We start from the raw sequence: 20163 nt of genomic DNA on the forward strand, positions 1-20163 counted from the left end.
TGTATTTCAATATTTATTGTACTTAAATTCGAATAAATTATGCAGAGAAGAACAGCTTTTGATATTTAATGCATCGTATTAACTTACTTACTTACTTGGCTGGCGCGATGACCCAAATGAGTCTTGGCCTCCAACACAAGAGCACGCCACTTGCAGCTTCCTCTGACACCGAGCTCACGGAGATCTGCCTCCACTCTATCCGCCCAACGATATTTAGGATGACCAACAGGATGGCGTCATTGCATCACGTATTATAGGACAGACAAATTGACTAAGTCCCACAGTAAGCTCAATACCTAAGGCTTGTGTTTTATGGGTAGTTACTTAATTGTTATTTCTTTCACAAGGGGATAAAGTTGTTGTTTAACCTTTTTTATACTGATACCCGAAAAATTAAATAAATCCAAATTGAATTTATTCTATCTGCCAACATGGGGAAAGAACACCAAAATTTGCATCAACACTGACAACTAACGGGTGGACAGTATAACGAGAGTGATGATGAAAACACGTTTTAAATGCGTTTATTTTAATTAAATAATATAAGCAAGAAAATATCGCATAATTTCTATCCATGATAACTGCAGACTGACACAAAAGTATGACATGGAATCACAAATAAAAATTAAAAAAAAAAGAGTTATTGATTCTGAATATAGGATTGGTAACACAACCATCACAAAGGTATCATCTGTACGAGACTTAGTATATTATTTGACAATAAACTTGATTTCAACAATCATATTGAACGAATTATCTCTAAAGCATACCAAATGTTAGGATTTGTTTTAAGAACATCAAAAGTGTTTAAAAAGTCATCCACGTACATTGTATTATACAAAGCTCTTGTTAGACCGCATTTGGAATATGCCTCAATTGTTTGGAACCCATTTTATTCCCAGTATTCGAAAGCAATTGAAATGGTCCAAAAAAAGTTTTTGCGAGCTACACATAGACGCCTAACTGGCAAACGTATGTCCTACTGTAAATTATTGAAACATTATAAGTTACCCTCCCTCGAGTCAAGGCGCACGTGTTCTGATATGTTGGTTCTCCACAACATTTGTCGTGATAAGTACGACTGCCCGGAGCTGCTTGACAACATACGCTTTAGGGTCCCCTCACGCAGCACTGCCCGCTCCAATGCCTTGTTCGCCGTCCCGACTTGCTCAACTAACGCTGGGATACGCGCACCTTTGCGCCGTCTTTGTAATTCATACAATAAAATGTTCACGGCCGCAGACATTTTCAATACAAGTAGAGTAAGTTTCAAAAAACAAATCCTTGAAATTCTAGCTGAGCCAACTTAGTATCTTTGTGCAATTTGTTTCATTGCCATCTAGTCGCTAGAGTGCGTTAAGTCTACTGTAGCATTACCTTACCTATGCGTTATGTATAGTTCTTAGTGAGAGCATTTTAGGAGGTAGGTGCACGTCTATTGCAATGTATAACTTATCATTTTTTTATACTATTATTGTACTTGCTTCTGTTGTTTCTCCAATAAAGAAAATAAATATAAAGATATGAAGTGGTTGTAACACTAGCAAATAACTGTACTCCACAAACGTAACAACTTTTATTTTAATTGTCAACTCTAAAAAATTAATATTAATAACTTATTTAACTTTAAATATTATTTTTCGAGAAAAAAGTCCCAAGGTCACTCAAATAAATTCAGGACGGTCAAATTACGAGTTATCCCAAAAATTCAAAGAATTCTAGAAAGATGAAGGTTATTCACCTCAGAGGTGGCTATAAGAGCTATCGAGCAATAAAACAGCCAAATCGGACTGTTAAACAGATCCGACAAGCTAAAACACTTATGGGAGCGTGCACGACTGTCACGCAACCTAGTGTCCGCAAGTCTAGGGGAAAACGTCAATTCACTACATCTTATAAAACTACTTCAAAACTAAAAACTACTGAACGATGTTGTCGGAAGAAATGAGCTTTAATCGAAAACGCTGCCTAATCCGTTTGAGCTATAACAACACAATGTATGGTGGGGTTGTTTTTCATTCATAGGTCTACAAAAAAGTCCGCGCTGTTAAATGTCTAACTTTTAAGGATAACTTACTATACATATTCGTAACTTCTAGAAAAAGATCACGTAATATGTGGCGTTTGCAAAGCTATTTACATGGATACATTATTAACAATTATAAAAATAAATACGTTAGTTATATTAAGCATTTCATACAGTTTACAATGGTCCCTTACACACAATTTAAATTAATATTTCAGGAGTAATCGTAAATCAAAGTTTCATTTCGAGCCATATAATTATACGACATGTTAAAAACGCTATCCGCAGTTAGTTCAAATTTTTACCACCTTATGCGCCGGGATCGCTTTACTTACCCCCACCATGCACTTCGCACGGTCCCAGTTGCTTGTTATTGGACGACAAGACGTATGTAAAACTCGATTTTAATCAACTACTCGGTTCGAAGTTTTATATGGCCAATAATAGAGGTAATTTACCCGAAAAATATAAGTTCGTGAAACTTGACAAGTTCGCACAAAAAAACATATGATATGGCAAGGAATTTATAATTGCGGCTGTAAGACAAAAAGTTTTATAACATAGTCAACAATGAAGTCGGACCTTTATATTAAAGAGTGCTTAGAGAAATGAGTATTGCCATTTATTAGAACCCATAACGGTCCTGTGAAATATTGGCCAGATTTAGCCAGTTACCACAACTCAAAAAAAGTTTTGGCATGGTATGCTAATAATCAGGCCAATTACATACCCCGCGAGATGAATCCTTCGAATTGTCCCCAATTTCAATCTATCAAAAACTACTGGGCAATCATGAAAAAAAATAAAAATAACTAAGACTAGTCAATTTGTCCAGGGTATCCATTCATTGCGATCTACAAGAAATCAACTCGCCAAAAATGTCGACAAAAGTGTTGTACAGAAAATGACGGGGGTCCATTATGAAAACAGTTCGTAATTATTTACATAACAGAGATTTTTTTTTAATTTATACATATTTGAAAGCTAAATACATTACTATTTAAAATTCACCATTCATAACTTTCTTATTTTATTAACTTAAAAAAATAACAATCATCTAGTCCACCAAGACCAATAGACCAGTAGACCAATTCTATATGAACTATGCTTTATGACGGCGAAAATGTTAAATTTTACCTAATAAAAATCAAAACATAGGGCATTTTTAAAAGTTTTTAAACAAAGTTGGTCAGTTTGAGGAGTACTGTACCAGGCTAGAGAAGTCGCAGTCTAACACTTACTTTGGATAAAATGCAATTTTTGAGTCTGTATGGTGAAATAGTATATTATATACCTTGGGCAAAAAAGTAAGAAATTTCTTTTTTTATTTAGTGCCCGACGTAAATTTGTATACTATTTTTCTGTTCGACGGAGCCGGAAAGCTGCAATTTCGTAAGCGCAGCCTGCCGAAAGTTGAAGCTTTCCGCATGGAGAACAGAAATAGTTATTTACGATACAAGTACATTTATTTATTTATTTATTATTTAAATACAGAAAATACGAAAATCGCAACGAGTGGTGATAAATTAAAACACGACCGAAGGGAGTCGGCGGGAAATCGACACGAGTTGCGAATTACCTATTGGCACCTCTATTGTACAACGTTTTACAGTACATATGGCTCTTTAAAGTTTCGACATATGCGCGGTAAGTGCTTATTTCCGCACGTGCGAATAGGTATTCCTGCACTTGTATCGTAAATAACTATTTCATTCTCTAACACATTCACAAGCCACGCTTATGGGAACTGTAATCGACTCATTGTTGAAATTCACCGGTACTGTAGAGGGCTTAGTCTTGCAGATGTAGTTATATCCCATAAGAATCGACATACTTTCGAGACATTTTGCTCCTCTGAAAAAAAAAGGGTTTTAAGTAAATCACGTTACTTTTCCTATAGAATATTACGCAAAACTCTGCGTAGCCACTACCACATTCTGAGGGCTTACCACGAAACAGGAAAATCGAAATTCCTTTATCTGCGTCTCTATCATTCTTGTATATTCGCGCGATAAAGAGGCAAGTTATTAAACAATACAAAAAAGAAAAACAGCTTACTTCGGCCATATTTACAGAAATAGTAAATATGACATATTGAGATAAAATATAGAAGGTAAAAGAGGTAAAGCAAGACCTAGAACAACATGGAGTAAAAATATTCGAAAATGGACCGGTACCAAGAACGTCGCCACTCTTTCTAGAACGGCAAAGATTAGAGAAAACTTTCGCACGATGATCGCCGACATCCGATAGGATATGGCACCGTAAGAAGATGGAAGATGTATAAGTTACTCTATGGTTTATGTGATGTGATAGTGCTGCTCTCTGGCGGCAAAGCATTGCAGTAAAAAACCTATTGTTAAAATATTCAACAAGAAACATTAAAATTTGCTGAATTATTGTGTACATGTCCCTTTTTTATTATTATTATTATTAAACGGTTTTATTTAGCTCACCCCGTTTGTTTTATTCTTGGGTCAAATTTAGTAATTCAAATTTCACCCTCTTCCTGTCAACCGATTAATCTGAAATTTTGTATACACTTTGGATTTTGGTGACAATACAATTATGTTTATTCATTATCATTATAAATTCAAGATGGCTGCCGCTTTAAAATGGCGGATAATTTATGTTTTATTAATCCCATCAATATGGGTATCAAATGAAAGGGCTCAACAAGCAGAATACAATATACTATAAAAAATTGAAATCCAAGATGGCGGCCGCTACAAAATGGCGGATAACGTAGGTTTTATCAATCCCATCAATATGGGTATCAAATGAAAGGGCTCAACAAGCAGAATACAATATACTATAAAAAAATGAAATCCAAGATGGCGGCCGCTACAAAATAGCGGATAACTTAGGTTTTATCAATCCCATCAATATGGGTATCAAATGAAAGTGCTCAACCAGCAGAATACAATGTACTATATAAAATTAAAATCCAAGATGGCGGCCTCTACAAAATGGCGGATAACTTAGGTTTTATCAATCCCATCAACATGGGTATCAAATGAAAGGTCTCAACAAGTAGAATACAATTTACTATGCAAAATTGAAATCTTAATTGCTATGCAAAATTGAAATGATAACAATTTTTTATCAATCCCACCAATATGGGTATCAAATAAAAGGGCTTGACAAGAAGAATACAGTGAACTATACAACCTCAATATTTAAGATGGGCGCAGCCACTAAATGGCGTATAATAATAAGATTTAAATTTAGAAATTGAATCTGTAATTTAGGTATCTGATTAATCCAGCCTGAATCCACCACCCAAGTCAAGATTTTGTATCGTGTTGAGGACTGTGTGGCGTTAGGGTGGCTAAAAATGATACGCCGTTAGCGGTACACCACCCAAGTTAAGGTGAAAGGTTAAAACGCGCCGAGAACTGTATGGCATTAGGGTGGATAAAAATGATATGTCGTTAGCGTTTTCCCCTCAAGACTCAGGCGCATCTTGTTGTACATAGCCTTGCCCCTTTATTGGACCTCTGGGGGGGTCGACCGTTTAAATGTCCATTACTCGTGGGAACAAAATGGTAAAAAAAAATATAAAAAATACAAACACAAATAAAACAGAAACTGCAACACAACGTAAACGAAGGCTTCAAAAAGCGAAAGAAAAGTATAAAGCAAAACGAGCTAAAGAAAGTGAAGGTGATAGAAATAGTCGATTACAGAAACGACGGGAACAATTAGCGACAAAAACACCTGAGCAATATGAGGCCAGGTTAAAAAAGCAACGTCAGCGATATACACAAATGACGGCGTCAGAAACGCCTGAAGAATATGAAGCCAGGTTAACAAAGCAACGGAAGCGATATACACAGATGGTAGCGTCAGAAACGCCTGAAGAATATGAAGTTAGATTAATACATAGCCGTGAAAGACAAAGACAGCAGTTGGGTTCAGAAACGCCTGAACATCGCGATACGAGGTTAAATAAACAACGAGAGCGTACCCAGCAATGCAGAGCTAATAATCTGCAGGCATTCGAGAATGCTATTAACACAATCTGTATACATGTTTGTGATATTTGTACCAAACGTTGTTATCCTAATCAAGTTCGTACAGTTCGGTACAACGCTGCTGCATTAACATACTTACCTGTGGAGTTAACTTCGAAAATATCATTGTTATTATGTTCCCGCTGTCAAACACATGTTACTAGTAATAAAACAACAGCACCACCAAAAGCTTACTGGAATAATCTGGATCCAGGTTCTATACCAGACGTTATTCAAACATTGACACAGGCGGAACAACGTTTGCTGTGCAGAATTATTCCCTTTGTTAAAATCGTGAAATTTTGTGGCCTCTATGGGCAGTACGGTTTTCGCGGACAGGCAGTTTTATTTGCCCAAGATATCTTTGAAGTCAGTGAAAGACTGCCTAGTATGCTACCAAGATCTGCAAGCCAGGTAGGCATTATTGTAGTAACCGAACGATTAGAAAATTTGAACATCACCAGGGAATTCACAATATGTCGTGAAAAAGTCTATAGTGCTTTAAGATGGTTAATCAGAAATAACCCGCTTTACAAAGATGTACGTATTGACGACAATGCCCAAATTAGTGACCAGGAGTTAGTACGACTTAGTGTGCCCGAATTGTCTGAAGATGAAGCGTCCGAAAGGAATGAAAATGAAATTCGAAATGCATTCATTCCAATTAATAATGTTGCAAGAATTATTCGAGCTTCATGGCATCAAGGTGACTACAACGTCTTTACTTCGCGATATGCTGGTGTACAATGTAGTGCTATGTCGTTGGCGAACATTGTCCGAGCTGCAATCCTAAGCCCTAATCAATGGGACGTCAATATACTGAATGCTAATATGTTAGCGGGTGACTCCTTATATTGCTGGATTCGTACCCAGCTTGATCCTACTGAACTGGATGAAACAGGATATTTAGAGATACGAAACTTTCATATCGTCAGGCAAAGTTTACAAATGTATGAATGCCGATTTTCTATAGAATATGATGAAGACACTCTTTTATTCGGGAGTCTCCAAGATTCTGTAAATACCAATAATATCGGCATTACATTACATACAGCTTTAAATAGATTATTTGATAGTCATTCTTCAGGAATATTGACAGCGTCAAATAAATCTGTTAGCGTATTTCGCGGTGAAGACAAATACTATTTTGCTGACTCCCATTCTTGTGGCCCAAAAGGAAAACCAACACCAGAAAATGGCAAAGCCTGTGTTATAGAATGCGACAACTTACAAGAACTGTGCCGCATCTGTAAAAGATGCCTCGGATCCCGTAATATCGCGTACACCCTTACACGCGTAGACGTACATTTGAGGAAAAATATTATCACTCGTCAGAGTGTTCAAGTACAGCAACAGGAAGATGCCATCACTCATCAGGATGTACAAGTACAACAACCGCTTTCGAATCTGAGATCTGAAACTATACCTATACAAACATCTGTAATGTTGCCTATTGATAGCGTCCAACCTGATGTTGAAGATGAGCTAGAGGTATCTGAAAATGTAAACGAAATCAGAAGAAAGACGAATAATAATATTGTGAATGAAGCTTATGAGTTAAAAGCAGAAGAGTTCGCATGGTATCAGCTTTTCCCGTATGGTAAAAATGGTTTGAAAGAACAACGGCCCGTAAATATAAGTCCTTTGGATTACTATCAATTTCGTTTATTAGGTGCTGATGTTAGATTTCAGCGCAACGATTACCTATTCTATGCTCTATCAATGTTTGAGTACTATCGAGTTAAATCAACCATTGCAGCTTGTGCTAGAAAAGTTGAAGGTGAAAACGGCAATCGAGTGGAAGACCTGCACTTATATTTAAAAAATCTAAGAGGTTCCGCTGCTTATTGGCGTAGTGCTCTTAGTGATCTTATAGCACAAATCAGATGTTTAGGACCTCCCACTTATTTTGTTACATTGAGCTGCAATGATCTTCACTGGAAGGATATGAAAAGAGGTCTCCTTGTTAGTGATGGTAAACAGCACATTGACCCAGATGACATAGATATTCAGGAAACTCAGAGACTCATCGAGATGTATCCAGTTGTTGTGAGTAGACATTTTATGGTACGTGTTAATGCGCTAATGCAGTTTCTTAAAACTGATACTGAAATATTTGGCGGTAAAGTTAAAGATCATTGGTGGCGAATCGAGTTTCAGAACAGAGGAAGTCCTCATTTGCATATGGTTGTTTGGATCGACGATCACCCGTCTGTTGCGACACCTGAAGGAATAGCTCGCATTGATTCAGTCTGTAGTACTGCCATTCCTCCAGAAACTTCAGAACTATATGAATTAGTTAAAAATTGTCAAATACATCGACACACTAGTACCTGCACGAAAAATAATTCTGTTTGTCGTTTCAACTTTCCACGCTCGGAATGCTTAGAGACACATGTTATTGATCCTTCATCTAACGAATTCATCTACAACGGTGGTCGCATTTGCGTTCTGAAAAGAAAAAGTGAAGATGGTTGGGTAAATAATTACAGTCCTGCTTTGCTAAAAATGTGGAAAGCCAATATGGATATACAACCGTGTGGTACAAATGAGTCGATTGCGTATTACATCGCTAAATACGTGTCAAAATCAGAACCTACAAACCTAGATGGTGAAGTATCTCGAGCTATTCAACAAATTAGAAGAGAAGAAACTGACGTCTCGCGTAAGCTGTTTAAGATATGCATGCGCATATTAAGAGAACGTCAAGTTTCAGCCTGCGAATGCGTATTCAGGCTATGCCATTTGAGTATGCGTGACAGCTCGAGAAAAACAATTTTTGTCAATACTCGTAAAGCGGAACAAAGGTATAAAGTGTTGAAGTTTAATGAAGCTGGTCAAGCAGCAGGATATTGTGCCAATATTTTCGAACGATATGAAAAGCGACCAGCAGAGCACCCCAACTATGATTTTAACAATATGTGTCTCATAGAATTTGCGATGTTATTTGAGCCACACTACACAAAACCGCCAGTTATAAATGAAGAGAGCATCGATACCGATGCTTATGCACCGCACGAGCAAACAACAAGAAGGCGTCTTATAACTTTAACAGACAACACCAAAATGACTATTAGAAATACGCCAGCTGTAGTACGGGTACCTAACTTCGTAGCAGCTTCTGATCCAGAGTCATATTATTACAGTTTACTAATCCAGTATATGCCGTATCGCAATGAGGCCGAACTTTTAGGAGAATTTAATAGTGCCAGAGATGCGTTTCTCGCCAACGAAGAAAGTTTAAGACAAACAAACGCCTACTTGGAAATATATCGTGAACGTGACAGGCAGCTTGAAAATGCATTCGCGCAAGTACAACGCATTTCAGATACTGGAACACGCAGAGCCGATGGAACTAGACCATGAAGAAGAAGTTCCTTATTTGCCAATGAATGAAGACCAGTTCTTACAGGCTAAGCAGTCTATGAATGCAGGACAAAAGGAAATTTTTACATTAGTTACCCAGTCCATACAAAATCAAATGTCAGGTGCTGAAGAACGTTTAAAAATATTCTTTACAGGAGGAGCTGGTGTGGGCAAGACTTTTCTATTAAAGTTATTACGAGACCAAATTAATAGGTGCTACGCAAAGGATGCGGTTAAAGTCTGCTCACTAACAGGAGTTGCAGCTAGATTAATAAATGGAGCTACGATACACAGTACTTTAAAATTGCCTGTACAGAAAGACGGTCGCATAACAGGTATGTCACCACTGTCTGGAAACTATTTGCGAATAATGAGGCAACAATGGCATCAGACAGAATTTTTGATTGTCGACGAGATTTCCATGGTGTCTTATCAAATGTTATGCATGATGGACGCTCGATTAAGGCAAATTAAGAACTGTGAAAATGAGTTTTTTGGAGGAGTAAACGTATTACTTTTCGGTGATCTTTTACAACTGCCTCCTATAAAACGATCAGGAACACCTGTTTTCAAACAGCCAGAACATCTCCAACCAGCTACACATCTCTGGCGTTTATTCACGCTGTGTGAATTAACTGAAAATATGCGTCAGCAAGGTGACCAGACTTTTATTGATATTTTGAATGCTTTGAGAGTCGGTGAGCTAACAACCCAACATTTTAGTATTTTAATGGGAAGACTTCTTCAAGAAACGAGTGATGAGTTTGCAATAGACAAAGCGTTAAGGGTATACCCCACAAATCAACAAGTTAACGACCACAACTCTGCTGTATTGAATTTGTACAGAAATAATGGTGCTCGCATTTACAAAATAAAAGCGCAGGATCAGCTAGTACACGCCACACGAAATGCAGACAATGTGGATATAGCTACTATAATACCAGCTGACATCAACAAAACTGGGGGCTTACCAGCGGAACTGGAAATATTTGTGGGGGCAAAAGTCATGCTACGGTCTAATATTGACGTTTCAAAGGGATTAGTAAATGGCGCTATAGGCTACATCAACGAAATCGTTTGGCCTCAATTTCGTCGAACTCAGATGTATGCAACAGATGTACCTTCCGTCCGAATTGATTTCGCAAGAGACGGAGTACATCTTATACACCCGAAAGCCATACAGTTTCCAGCTAAGTACAATTACGGGACGGCTGAAAGAAGAATGTTGCCTTTAATACTATCATGGGCTTCTACAATACATAAAATGCAGGGCAGCACTGTGGATCACGCAGTCGTATACTTAGGTGCGAAATTGTTTGAAGAAGGTCAAGCCTACGTGGCTCTTAGTAGAGTAAGATCTTTGCAGGGACTACGTATAGAGGAGTTGGACTGCAATAAACTAACGGGCAAGAAACCTTGCAATAATGAAGCACTAAATGAATTAAACAGAATGCGAAATAAAAACTAAAAACTAGAAAATAAAAATAGGTAAAAAAACTTTTTAAGTTAAACGGTTTTATGTTAAACATACATTGCAATGTTTAAGATAAATGTACTAAAAACCAAAAAAATAATAAAATAGATACAGTCGTGGGAATTATAAACATATGCATAGACTAGACTAAAATAAAACCGTGGGGCACGTCAATTGTCTACAATCGTTGATTAAAATGTTTGTTTTGTAATGTTACACTATATTTTTTTATATTGTAATGTTACACTATATCGTATACTTAGGTGCGAAACTGTTTGAAGAAGGTCAAGCCTACGTGGCTCTTAGTAGAGTAAGATCTTTGCAGATTAGATGTTATACCTTTAACATTATACCTATAATATAATATATATGTTATACCTTTAACATTACAATATAAAAAAAATATAGTGTAACATTACAAAACAAACATTTTAATCAACGATTGTAGACAATTGACGTGCCCCACGGTTTTATTTTAGTCTAGTCTATGCATATGTTTATAATTCCCACGACTGTATCTATTTTATTATTTTTTTTGGTTTTTAGTACATTTATCTTAAACATTGCAATGTATGTTTAACATAAAACCGTTTAACTTAAAAAGTTTTTTTACCTATTTTTTTATTTTAAAATAATTAAAATTTCAAAAATCTTTGTCATACTTACGATTCTACTGTTTCGACTACTTAAGATTCTTTTGTCATTTATTTAGCTTTTGGATCATAAGTAAATCTTTATATAAATAAATGTATATTTGACGTACATGTAACGTAACTTTCAATTTACTCCCAATAACCGTTATTTTAAACCGGTTTTGAAGATTTAAGGTAGCGGTTTTTTAGAATAACAGCTTTAAACCTAGTAATAATAGTAATGGTTGATATCAGTTTGTTAAATATTTTACAGTACATATGGTGCTACTTTACCGACCTAGACGTGCGTATGTCTAAAATTTAAAGGGCACATATGCACTGTAAAACGTTGTACAATATACGCGCGAAAAGGTAATTCGCAACTCGTGTCGATTGTATACACTCCCTTCATTCGCGTTTTAATTTATCTCAACTCGTTGCGACTTTCCTACTTTTCGCACTTGTACCGTAATGTACTTTTGATTCAGGTTTCTTTCAATGTAATGCAATTCATATAGTATACTATTATTTAAAAACTTACTCATTCAAGCAACGAGTATGTTTTATTTTCTGAGTAAGGATATCATTCAGAAGGCTTTCCGGGGTACCAGGAATCACGTGGGTTAATGTCTCCTCCTGTAACAGTTCAAAAATAAATATAGACCAAGCGTGCTAGTTTTATTAACTGTCTCTTAAATAGAACTCCGGAACACAACCCTGCGCTCAAAAACCCGCATTGCAGAGGTTGGCGAGAAGACTGCTATGCCGTGATCCATGTAAGGTCGGCAACGCGCATGTAACACCTCTAGAGTTGCAGGCGTCCATAGGCTACGGTGACTGCTTACCATCAGGCGGGCCGTATGCTTGTTTGCCACTGTCGCGGTATTAAAAAAAAGTTAGGTTAAATTCGGGTTAGTAAATATTTAATCTAAGGCCAAACCTCGATCTTGGGAGCACAGGAATCCGTTTCAGAAGATCGTCGGGTACGTTGATAATGCTGAAATAAAACAACTACTTTCACAAACAAAACTGTAATACTATACAAAACTTTTTAACAATACGTGGGTAATACTGAAAGTTCCTGGAATGAGCCATTTAGAGGTCACGCAGTGAAAATATTAATTCGTTGAAAATATAACTTATTAACTATTTTTAGATTTTAGGTATTATATTTTATATATTTTTGTATTTTAGGAATGTTGGTTGAAAGTTATATGTCAGGGATTTCTTTCAAGAAGATGGAACTTTCAGTATGACCTAAGTACAATTAGAAGTATAATTTTTTGGCAGCGCCATCTCTCTCGCTAGCTCGTAATCACCTGAGTTGATTCAGTTAGAAAGTTGAACCATACTGTTCTATTACGGATGGCCAGGGGGCGCCATAAGACTTCAGTAAGAAATGCATATACTTGCTAAAAATCGACTTATGCTGCCGTGACCCCGGTGGCCGAATAGCTCAGGCACCTGCCGCGATAGTAGAGGACGCTGGTTCCAGTCCAGCCTGGGGCATTGGAGCCCTTGGTCACTTTTTCTTAGTATATCATATAAGTGTTTCTACTTGAAAAAAAAAATCAAGTAGAAACACTTTTAGTAAATCACCCCCTAGACTTAAAATTAGGGGATGGAAGATTGTCATAAGCAACTTACAAAAATAATTAAAATCCTACCAAAAACATTTTCATGTAAAATGTTACCAAGACGAAACCATAAGGCTCGCACTATCAAAATCTTATTAGATCTCATGTAGAGCCAAGCTTTTAACTATACAAGCCCTAATTTCACAAACTCTACACCTTGGTCATAATATGTGGTTTGGCCGTTTCGCTACCGTCACATGGCCATAAGTTTACGCCCGTAAGCTGAACATTGTATAATTTATATGATTTTTTCTGCAGTAATGTTATATATAGTCCTCCTCGTTTTCGATGACGACGACCCCAAATAAACACATTATGGACGTTGTCTAGCATGAGCTCTAATGTGGCTGGCCAGGCCGAACTTGCTCTTAAATACTCTATTGCACGCGTGACAATAAAGTTGGCCAGCTGCGTTGAACGTGTACACGTAGGAGGGCTTAGGTCTCTCTTTCCGTAACTGGCGTTTTATGTCTAGGCTAGTGAGGCGGTTATCTTCGAATGTTTTGACACCGTTATGGATGGATGGCAGTAATGTTACGCTGCAATACTACTACAGTCGACTGCATTATGCCGCTAATGTCAAAGTGTGTGTGCTGCTCGGAATTTTGTCATTTGCGCAACAATGCAGTCGGCAGTAATGTCGCGCTGCAATACTGCTGTAGATATGATGGTTCAGTCTCAACCCGAACGTCACCCATATGATGCACTCAACACTTGCGAAGAACCTCACCGACTCGAACTGCTGGGGGTAGACGAGGTCGTCAATGTCGCAGGGAGTATTTCCTTCACATTTATGTGTGGATTCTGTAATAGAGAAAACTTACTTATAATTTTCACTCGCTCTTTGAGTTTCCAAAACGTCCCACTTGGCGCGCTGTTCAAAAGTCCATAAGAAATGAGACAACGTAAACGACAAGATATCGAAAAACTTGAAGGAGTCAAACTTATAGCAAATTTAATCGGCTTACATTTTGTATGAATAATCATGTCGCTAGGACGCATAGTTTCCAAGATATAAGTGAAATACTGAAAAATGGGAGCTTTAAAATGGCTCTAAGGCTACGTACTGTTGATTAGTTGACCTTCTAACTAGTCCAAACAAAGTTACGAAGTTAAAAATTGAGTTCCAAGTATTTCCCTCTATACCTTTTTGTTGTCTGACATATATTGAATTAACAGGAAAGGGGACGATCGATTCTCCGTACAAATACATTTGTATGGAGAATCGATCGTCCTCTCGTCCTCATTTTCCTCCCTGGATATTAATATACTATTGTATAATTACTTGACTTGGTACATACTAGTTATGTATTCTGTAGCATTAGTTTATAAGACTGCTTGCTTAACAGTCCAGACCAGACGCGATTTATTTATTCAGTATATTTTTTTATTTTGACACTTGGAGAGACTATACATCTCTATTGTATTGTAGTAATTATTTATTTTAAGATTATTATAATGTAATGTTTATCCAGGTATTGGCTGTTGTATTTATAAATGTTGTTATGTATTTTTCATGTCACTATATGATGTTACTATAAATGTTGTATTGACTTGTAAAAGAGCCCTTGAGGCCTACTTGCAGAATTTTTTTTTTGACATTATGGAAAATATTTTTACAGAATTTTATGTATTTTAGTCATAGCTACGCCCGACCGTTTTTTTCATTTTATTAGTTATTATAAAAGTTAGGAGCGAAAAACAGGTTTCATACAAAAATTTTAATGCTCCTATCTCTTATAATACTTATTGAAAAAATCGAAAAAAATCAAACTAGCATAGCTGCGATTAAAACACATCAAATTGTGTAAAAATATTTTCAAAAATGTTATTATTCAGAAAGGAGAATGGGGACTACGTTTGTATGGAAAGGCGGTTTCGGGGCCGCCGTCCCCTTTCGTCTTAAGTGTACTTATACACTAGAGGTACGAGTACAATTATAATATGGGTATTTATTTAAACATTTTACCATAATCTGTTACTAGCTATAATAATAACTAATCGGCCATAGCCACTGTATTGCTACCGTTGAGTTGAGTTCATAATAACTATGCAATTTTGAGCCTAAACATGACAATTTATTTACTATAACAATATAGTAGGTACATATTGGATATATACAGAGGATTACTATAACTAGCTTAAATCTGGAGTATGCTGGCGGCATTTCCTTGTTGTATCGCAATACTGATACGTTGTGCGAGGAAACCGCTAGCTCTTCGGTCACCCGTCAACCAGACGCTTCGCGATTTCTGCAAAAAACTTGTGCGCGCTGGTATTCTATGGACCTAAGTTTTGAGTCTTAGATCATTGACATAGATAGGCATTAATTGCCTCATATGTGGAGTTTTAGTTATTTTACTGATATGTCCGATCTATGAAACGAAAATTGTAAACACAGATAACTGTTGATTCTTGTTTAAGAGACCTATTGACCCAGTCCAAGAAAGCTGATAATATACAAGGGAATGCCTAAAACTTACAGCTTAAAAACATAATTATGGACAAGTCAAGTTATTAAAAGCTAGAGAAAGAGATAAACTTATTTATTTTATTGCAAATAAATATGAATGTTTGTGACGTACGACCGTATTAACACTATATGTTAATGAAGTGAAATTTATTAATAAAAAAAAATTAATTTTGAATTTTTACAGGTTTATTTATTTAAATTTTATTGCACAAAATACAAGAAATGTACAAATGGAGAACTTAATGCCTAAAGGCATTCTCTACCAGCGAACCCAGGTTAAACAGAAATGAAAAAATGGTGCCAGAAAAGTATCTATTGCAAACAACTGAAAAATATAATAAACTATATATACAATACACAAATAAAAATATTATAATATACATATACCTAATTAATAAACGACTATATATTATATTTCTCAAGATATATATTAATATATAACGATGCTACTCAAAGTCTTGTTTCAGCAGATGCTTATGATTATCTCTTGAAAGCTGATTTGCTCGGGGCTTGTCTTATGTTGAGAGGGAGTGAATTCCAGAGACGACTTCTCTGGACAGCAAAGGAGTTAGTCATGAGACCACAACTAACTCCCTAGAGTTTGCGTTTAAAATTTCTTCCACACTTTAATAGTTTTACTTATAGAGATATATGTATTTTCTTTACTCTTTTTGTAAAGCTATTCAAAAATGTGTGACGCTCACGTGCGTTGAGACGTGAGACGTTCATCCGTTACCGTTGATGTCGCCTTCGAGTATTCATGTAGTTCTTAAAAAAAAATATTTACGAAACGACTTGGGTATTTACCTGATATAGCTGAAGCGTTGCTGTAAGCAGCTATCGCCAATACCTAAAAAGAAAATATCATGTACAATTAATTATAAAAATCTTGACATTTTACCTACTATCAAAAAATTTCGTAAGTTTTCAGAGTAGCATAATATTCTAGAGTTATTCAGCGGTGAAGCCAATTTAATGAAATGGGGTGTTGCCATTGCAAGTGTCATGGGCTCATGGGACACATGCAGAGGTAGCACCCCCAGAATATAAGGACTATTGAGATTTGGTGGAATCTAAAATGTACTAGCGGGTGCTTCCTGTAACACGAGCAAATAATTAAAACGTATATTTTACTCCTCAAATGATAACACTTTTGTCCAATAACTTAAAAAAAATATCCCATCAAAAACATTTTCATGTAAAATGTTGCCAAGACGAAACCATAAGGCTCGCACTGTCAAAAAGTTACCAGATAATCTTGTAGAGCCAAGTTTCTAACTGTACAAGCCCCACTTCACAAACTCTACACCTAAACCCAAGTTATGAGGGTTTAAAAATAGGACGAACCGCTTAGAGACTTTTCTCTACCTTTGTATCGCCCTTGCGCTTCACTTTGCTCGTCTTGGCGGGGGTACTACCGTGCCCCCAGATGAGGTCTTTAGATTTCTTACTTTTCAAACAAAATAAATATTGACTTCAATGTACGATATCGTCGTTGTAACTGACGTTACTTGTCACTTGCTTGTCACGCTTTAAACATGACGAAATTCGCAATACATTGCGTCTTAGAATAAACTTTAAAGTGCAATAAAATTGAGGAGTACAGCCTACAGTTTAATTTATTGTTCCTGTTAGAGGCAACACCCGGTATATATAGTAGGTGAATGAGATGGATTAATTGCCTACTAATACCTGCCTACGTCCAACCAGTCTCTTATGTTCCTTGTCCATGATATTCTCCTTCTCCCACGTCCTCGTTTCCCTTCAATAATTAATTTAATAATTAGTTTTAATAAGTCATATTTTGAGTTTCCATAAAATAAATATATGTCCATGTGTTTCCATATATATGTCCGAAATATGTAGCTTTCCTAAGAGACTGGTTGGACGTGGGCAGTACAGAGAAACTAATTCGCATGACTTCAGATAGAATGGCATAAAGACATAAGGTCGCCAACCTCCGGGATGGAGCTGCACTTAAAGAAGAAGAAAAATACCTGCCCAACAAAACGGTATTTGGGTCATACACGGGCTTAAAACTTAAGTTGTCACTTCTGCGGACAATAGATAAAGCAAAGAGAATTTGAAATAGAGGTGTATTTTCAAAGAAAACTTAGTAGCGACGTAAATTCACTGCCATCTTCCGACACAACAAAAACTTTTAGAACGCCATTTGACTTTGATCCTTTTTTATCACTGTCAATTTGCTAAATATCAAAAAGTGGCGCCATCTTACCGGGCACTACCGGGCTTTTGGCGCCATCGCTCGAAACGATGCTGCGATGCACCTTTGACCTTTGATCTATAAGAATACACCTCTATTTGATGTTAATAGTTAAGAGGAAATATTAGTTGAGCCCTTTTTCAGATTTAAGGAATTCCCTTGGCTGTCGACGAGACTGTGTTGACTCAGTTCTATTGTATAAAATAATAAATAGTCATACTGATGCCCTACTTAGCTTGTTAAAATACATTTGCATTAGAGTCCCAGGTACTAGAAAACGCCGATGTCGAGTAAAATGTATTTTTTTTGCATCCCACGTAGTAGAACAAACTACTCGAAAAATATGTGTATATTAAGCGTGGATGTGCATTCTATAATGACTATAAAATGGTAAAAAATGTAGGCATATTAAAAAAAACCATAGGCTTATTAAAAATGTTTTTAAAAGGTAGTGAAGTAATTAAAGATACTATTGATTTTCTTGAGCTAGTGAAGGTCTAGAATTAAGAGAAGATAATATTTGCATGACTGTTTCATAATAAGTAAATTAAATAAAAATATATAAAAATAATATTCATCTAAGGCCAAAATCCAAAGAGGAAAATGTTGAGGACGTTTGTATAGAAAAATAAGCACTAATCTTTCTTCTTAATTCTAGATATCATTGTAACTTTCTTAAATTTTCAATTTTAATTTTAATTGCATTTATTTAAGCTTGACATTTTAATTTATTTTTGACTGCGACCTTTACTATGAATATATATTTTTTTATATATTTTTTTTCTATCAGTTTTTAATTTTAATTTAATCATTCATTGATTGCTGCTTAATCATTAATGTCTAGTTTTGAATCGTTTTTAATTTTATCTAATTTTATTATTATTTAAAATTTTATTTTAATTCTTTTTATAAATGTTATATGCATAGAGATCAATGTTGTCTGCAATAAATGATATTTTTATTATTATTATTTATTTAGTACAAAATAAAAAGGATACAAATGCTAATATTTATCCTTTAGTCTGAAATATTTGTTTTTTTTTAAATACATAATACAGTATTAGACTTATAATCTTTTTCTAAAAAAACGTACTTACCATGAACAATAAATACATCGTAACACGGCTAACACACACCACTGACCTCAAGAAACTAAAGGAGCAAACAATTTCTTGGTGAATAATGATTCATTCATTATGTAGTGATAACGACTATAACTTTTAAATTGTCCTTGAGCGATTCAGGGAGGTCATTCTGTTATAATATAATATTTTGTTATGGTTTTCATCTTACTCACTGATAATTTTTATTAATCATTCCTACTAGCAGTATCTTTAATAATAAATAATAAAAAGTGTGTTTTAAGAGTATACCACGTACTTACTCGATATAAATATGAATATGAATACTCGTCCATACAAAAAAGAAAACATTTTTCCAATCTCCATGATTTTTTTGTATGTTTTGACACTATGAAAAAATTGGTTTCTAGGTTTTCCTTTTTGTCAAAATCTGTATATTATTAAAAAGTTGTATAATATTTAAAAAGCAAATAAATAAAAAATAAATAAATTAAGTGAATTCTATAAACCTAGAATATAATAAAGAAATAAATATTATAGGACATTATTACACAAATTGACTAACATAAGTTCCACAGTAAGCTCAATAAGGCTTGTGTTGCGGGTACCTAGACAACGATATATATAATATATAAATATTTATAAATACTTAAATACATAGAAAACACCCAATATATTATGCTGCAGCGATCGATAGCAAAATCAAAGTGATTGGTTAAGATTTAGTTAGTAGAAACCGTTTTCTTCCGAAATAGAATTTCATAGAAAAAGTAAGTACCGTTATTTCGTTAGGATCGTAAAGCGTATCTTAATTTAAATAATAATTCTAGAACGTTTTTTCCCCGTCGTTTATAATATTTACCATTAGTAAAACCCTGGTAAAATGAAAATATTTTTGTTGGTTTCAAATCGTACTGTTTCAGTACATAACAATTTCGTGCTACTACAAGCTCACTCAAAGTATGTTTTAGAATTTTGAGCAAAAAAACCCGTTCAGATATCGCTTTTAAATCTATGAAGAACAGTCACCTGCAATAATATTATGTTACACAACGAAGGCCGCAAAAATATCTGACACGATCTTATTTGTAGCGCCATAAGAGCGTGTCAAAGAGTACATATTATTGCAGGTGACTGTACGGACTTTAATTGAGCCATCGAGGGTTTATTTTTACATTAGAGATGTCATACCGTTATGGCCTTATTCATAAACGCGTTACTGGCCTGAATTAG

The 20163-nt window shown here is 35.6% G+C and overlaps 1 protein-coding gene across 1 annotated transcript; it reads right to left on the reverse strand.

Moving 5' to 3' along the window:
• Positions 1-2848: 2848 nt before the first annotated feature.
• On the reverse strand, positions 2849-19965 carry LOC133520790 (uncharacterized). The gene is made up of 6 exons (XM_061855452.1): positions 18946-19965; positions 16432-16474; positions 13882-13955; positions 12455-12511; positions 12056-12150; positions 2849-3880 (listed from the first exon to the last, which is right to left on the reverse strand). The coding sequence occupies exons 1-6, from the start codon at positions 18961-18963 to the stop codon at positions 3736-3738; spliced, it is 432 nt and encodes a 143-aa protein (XP_061711436.1). The 5' UTR covers positions 18964-19965; the 3' UTR covers positions 2849-3735.
• Between the last annotated feature and the right edge of the window lie 198 nt (positions 19966-20163).

Source organism: Cydia pomonella, chromosome 8, assembly GCF_033807575.1.
Source record: "Cydia pomonella isolate Wapato2018A chromosome 8, ilCydPomo1, whole genome shotgun sequence".
NCBI lineage: Eukaryota > Metazoa > Arthropoda > Insecta > Lepidoptera > Tortricidae > Cydia > Cydia pomonella.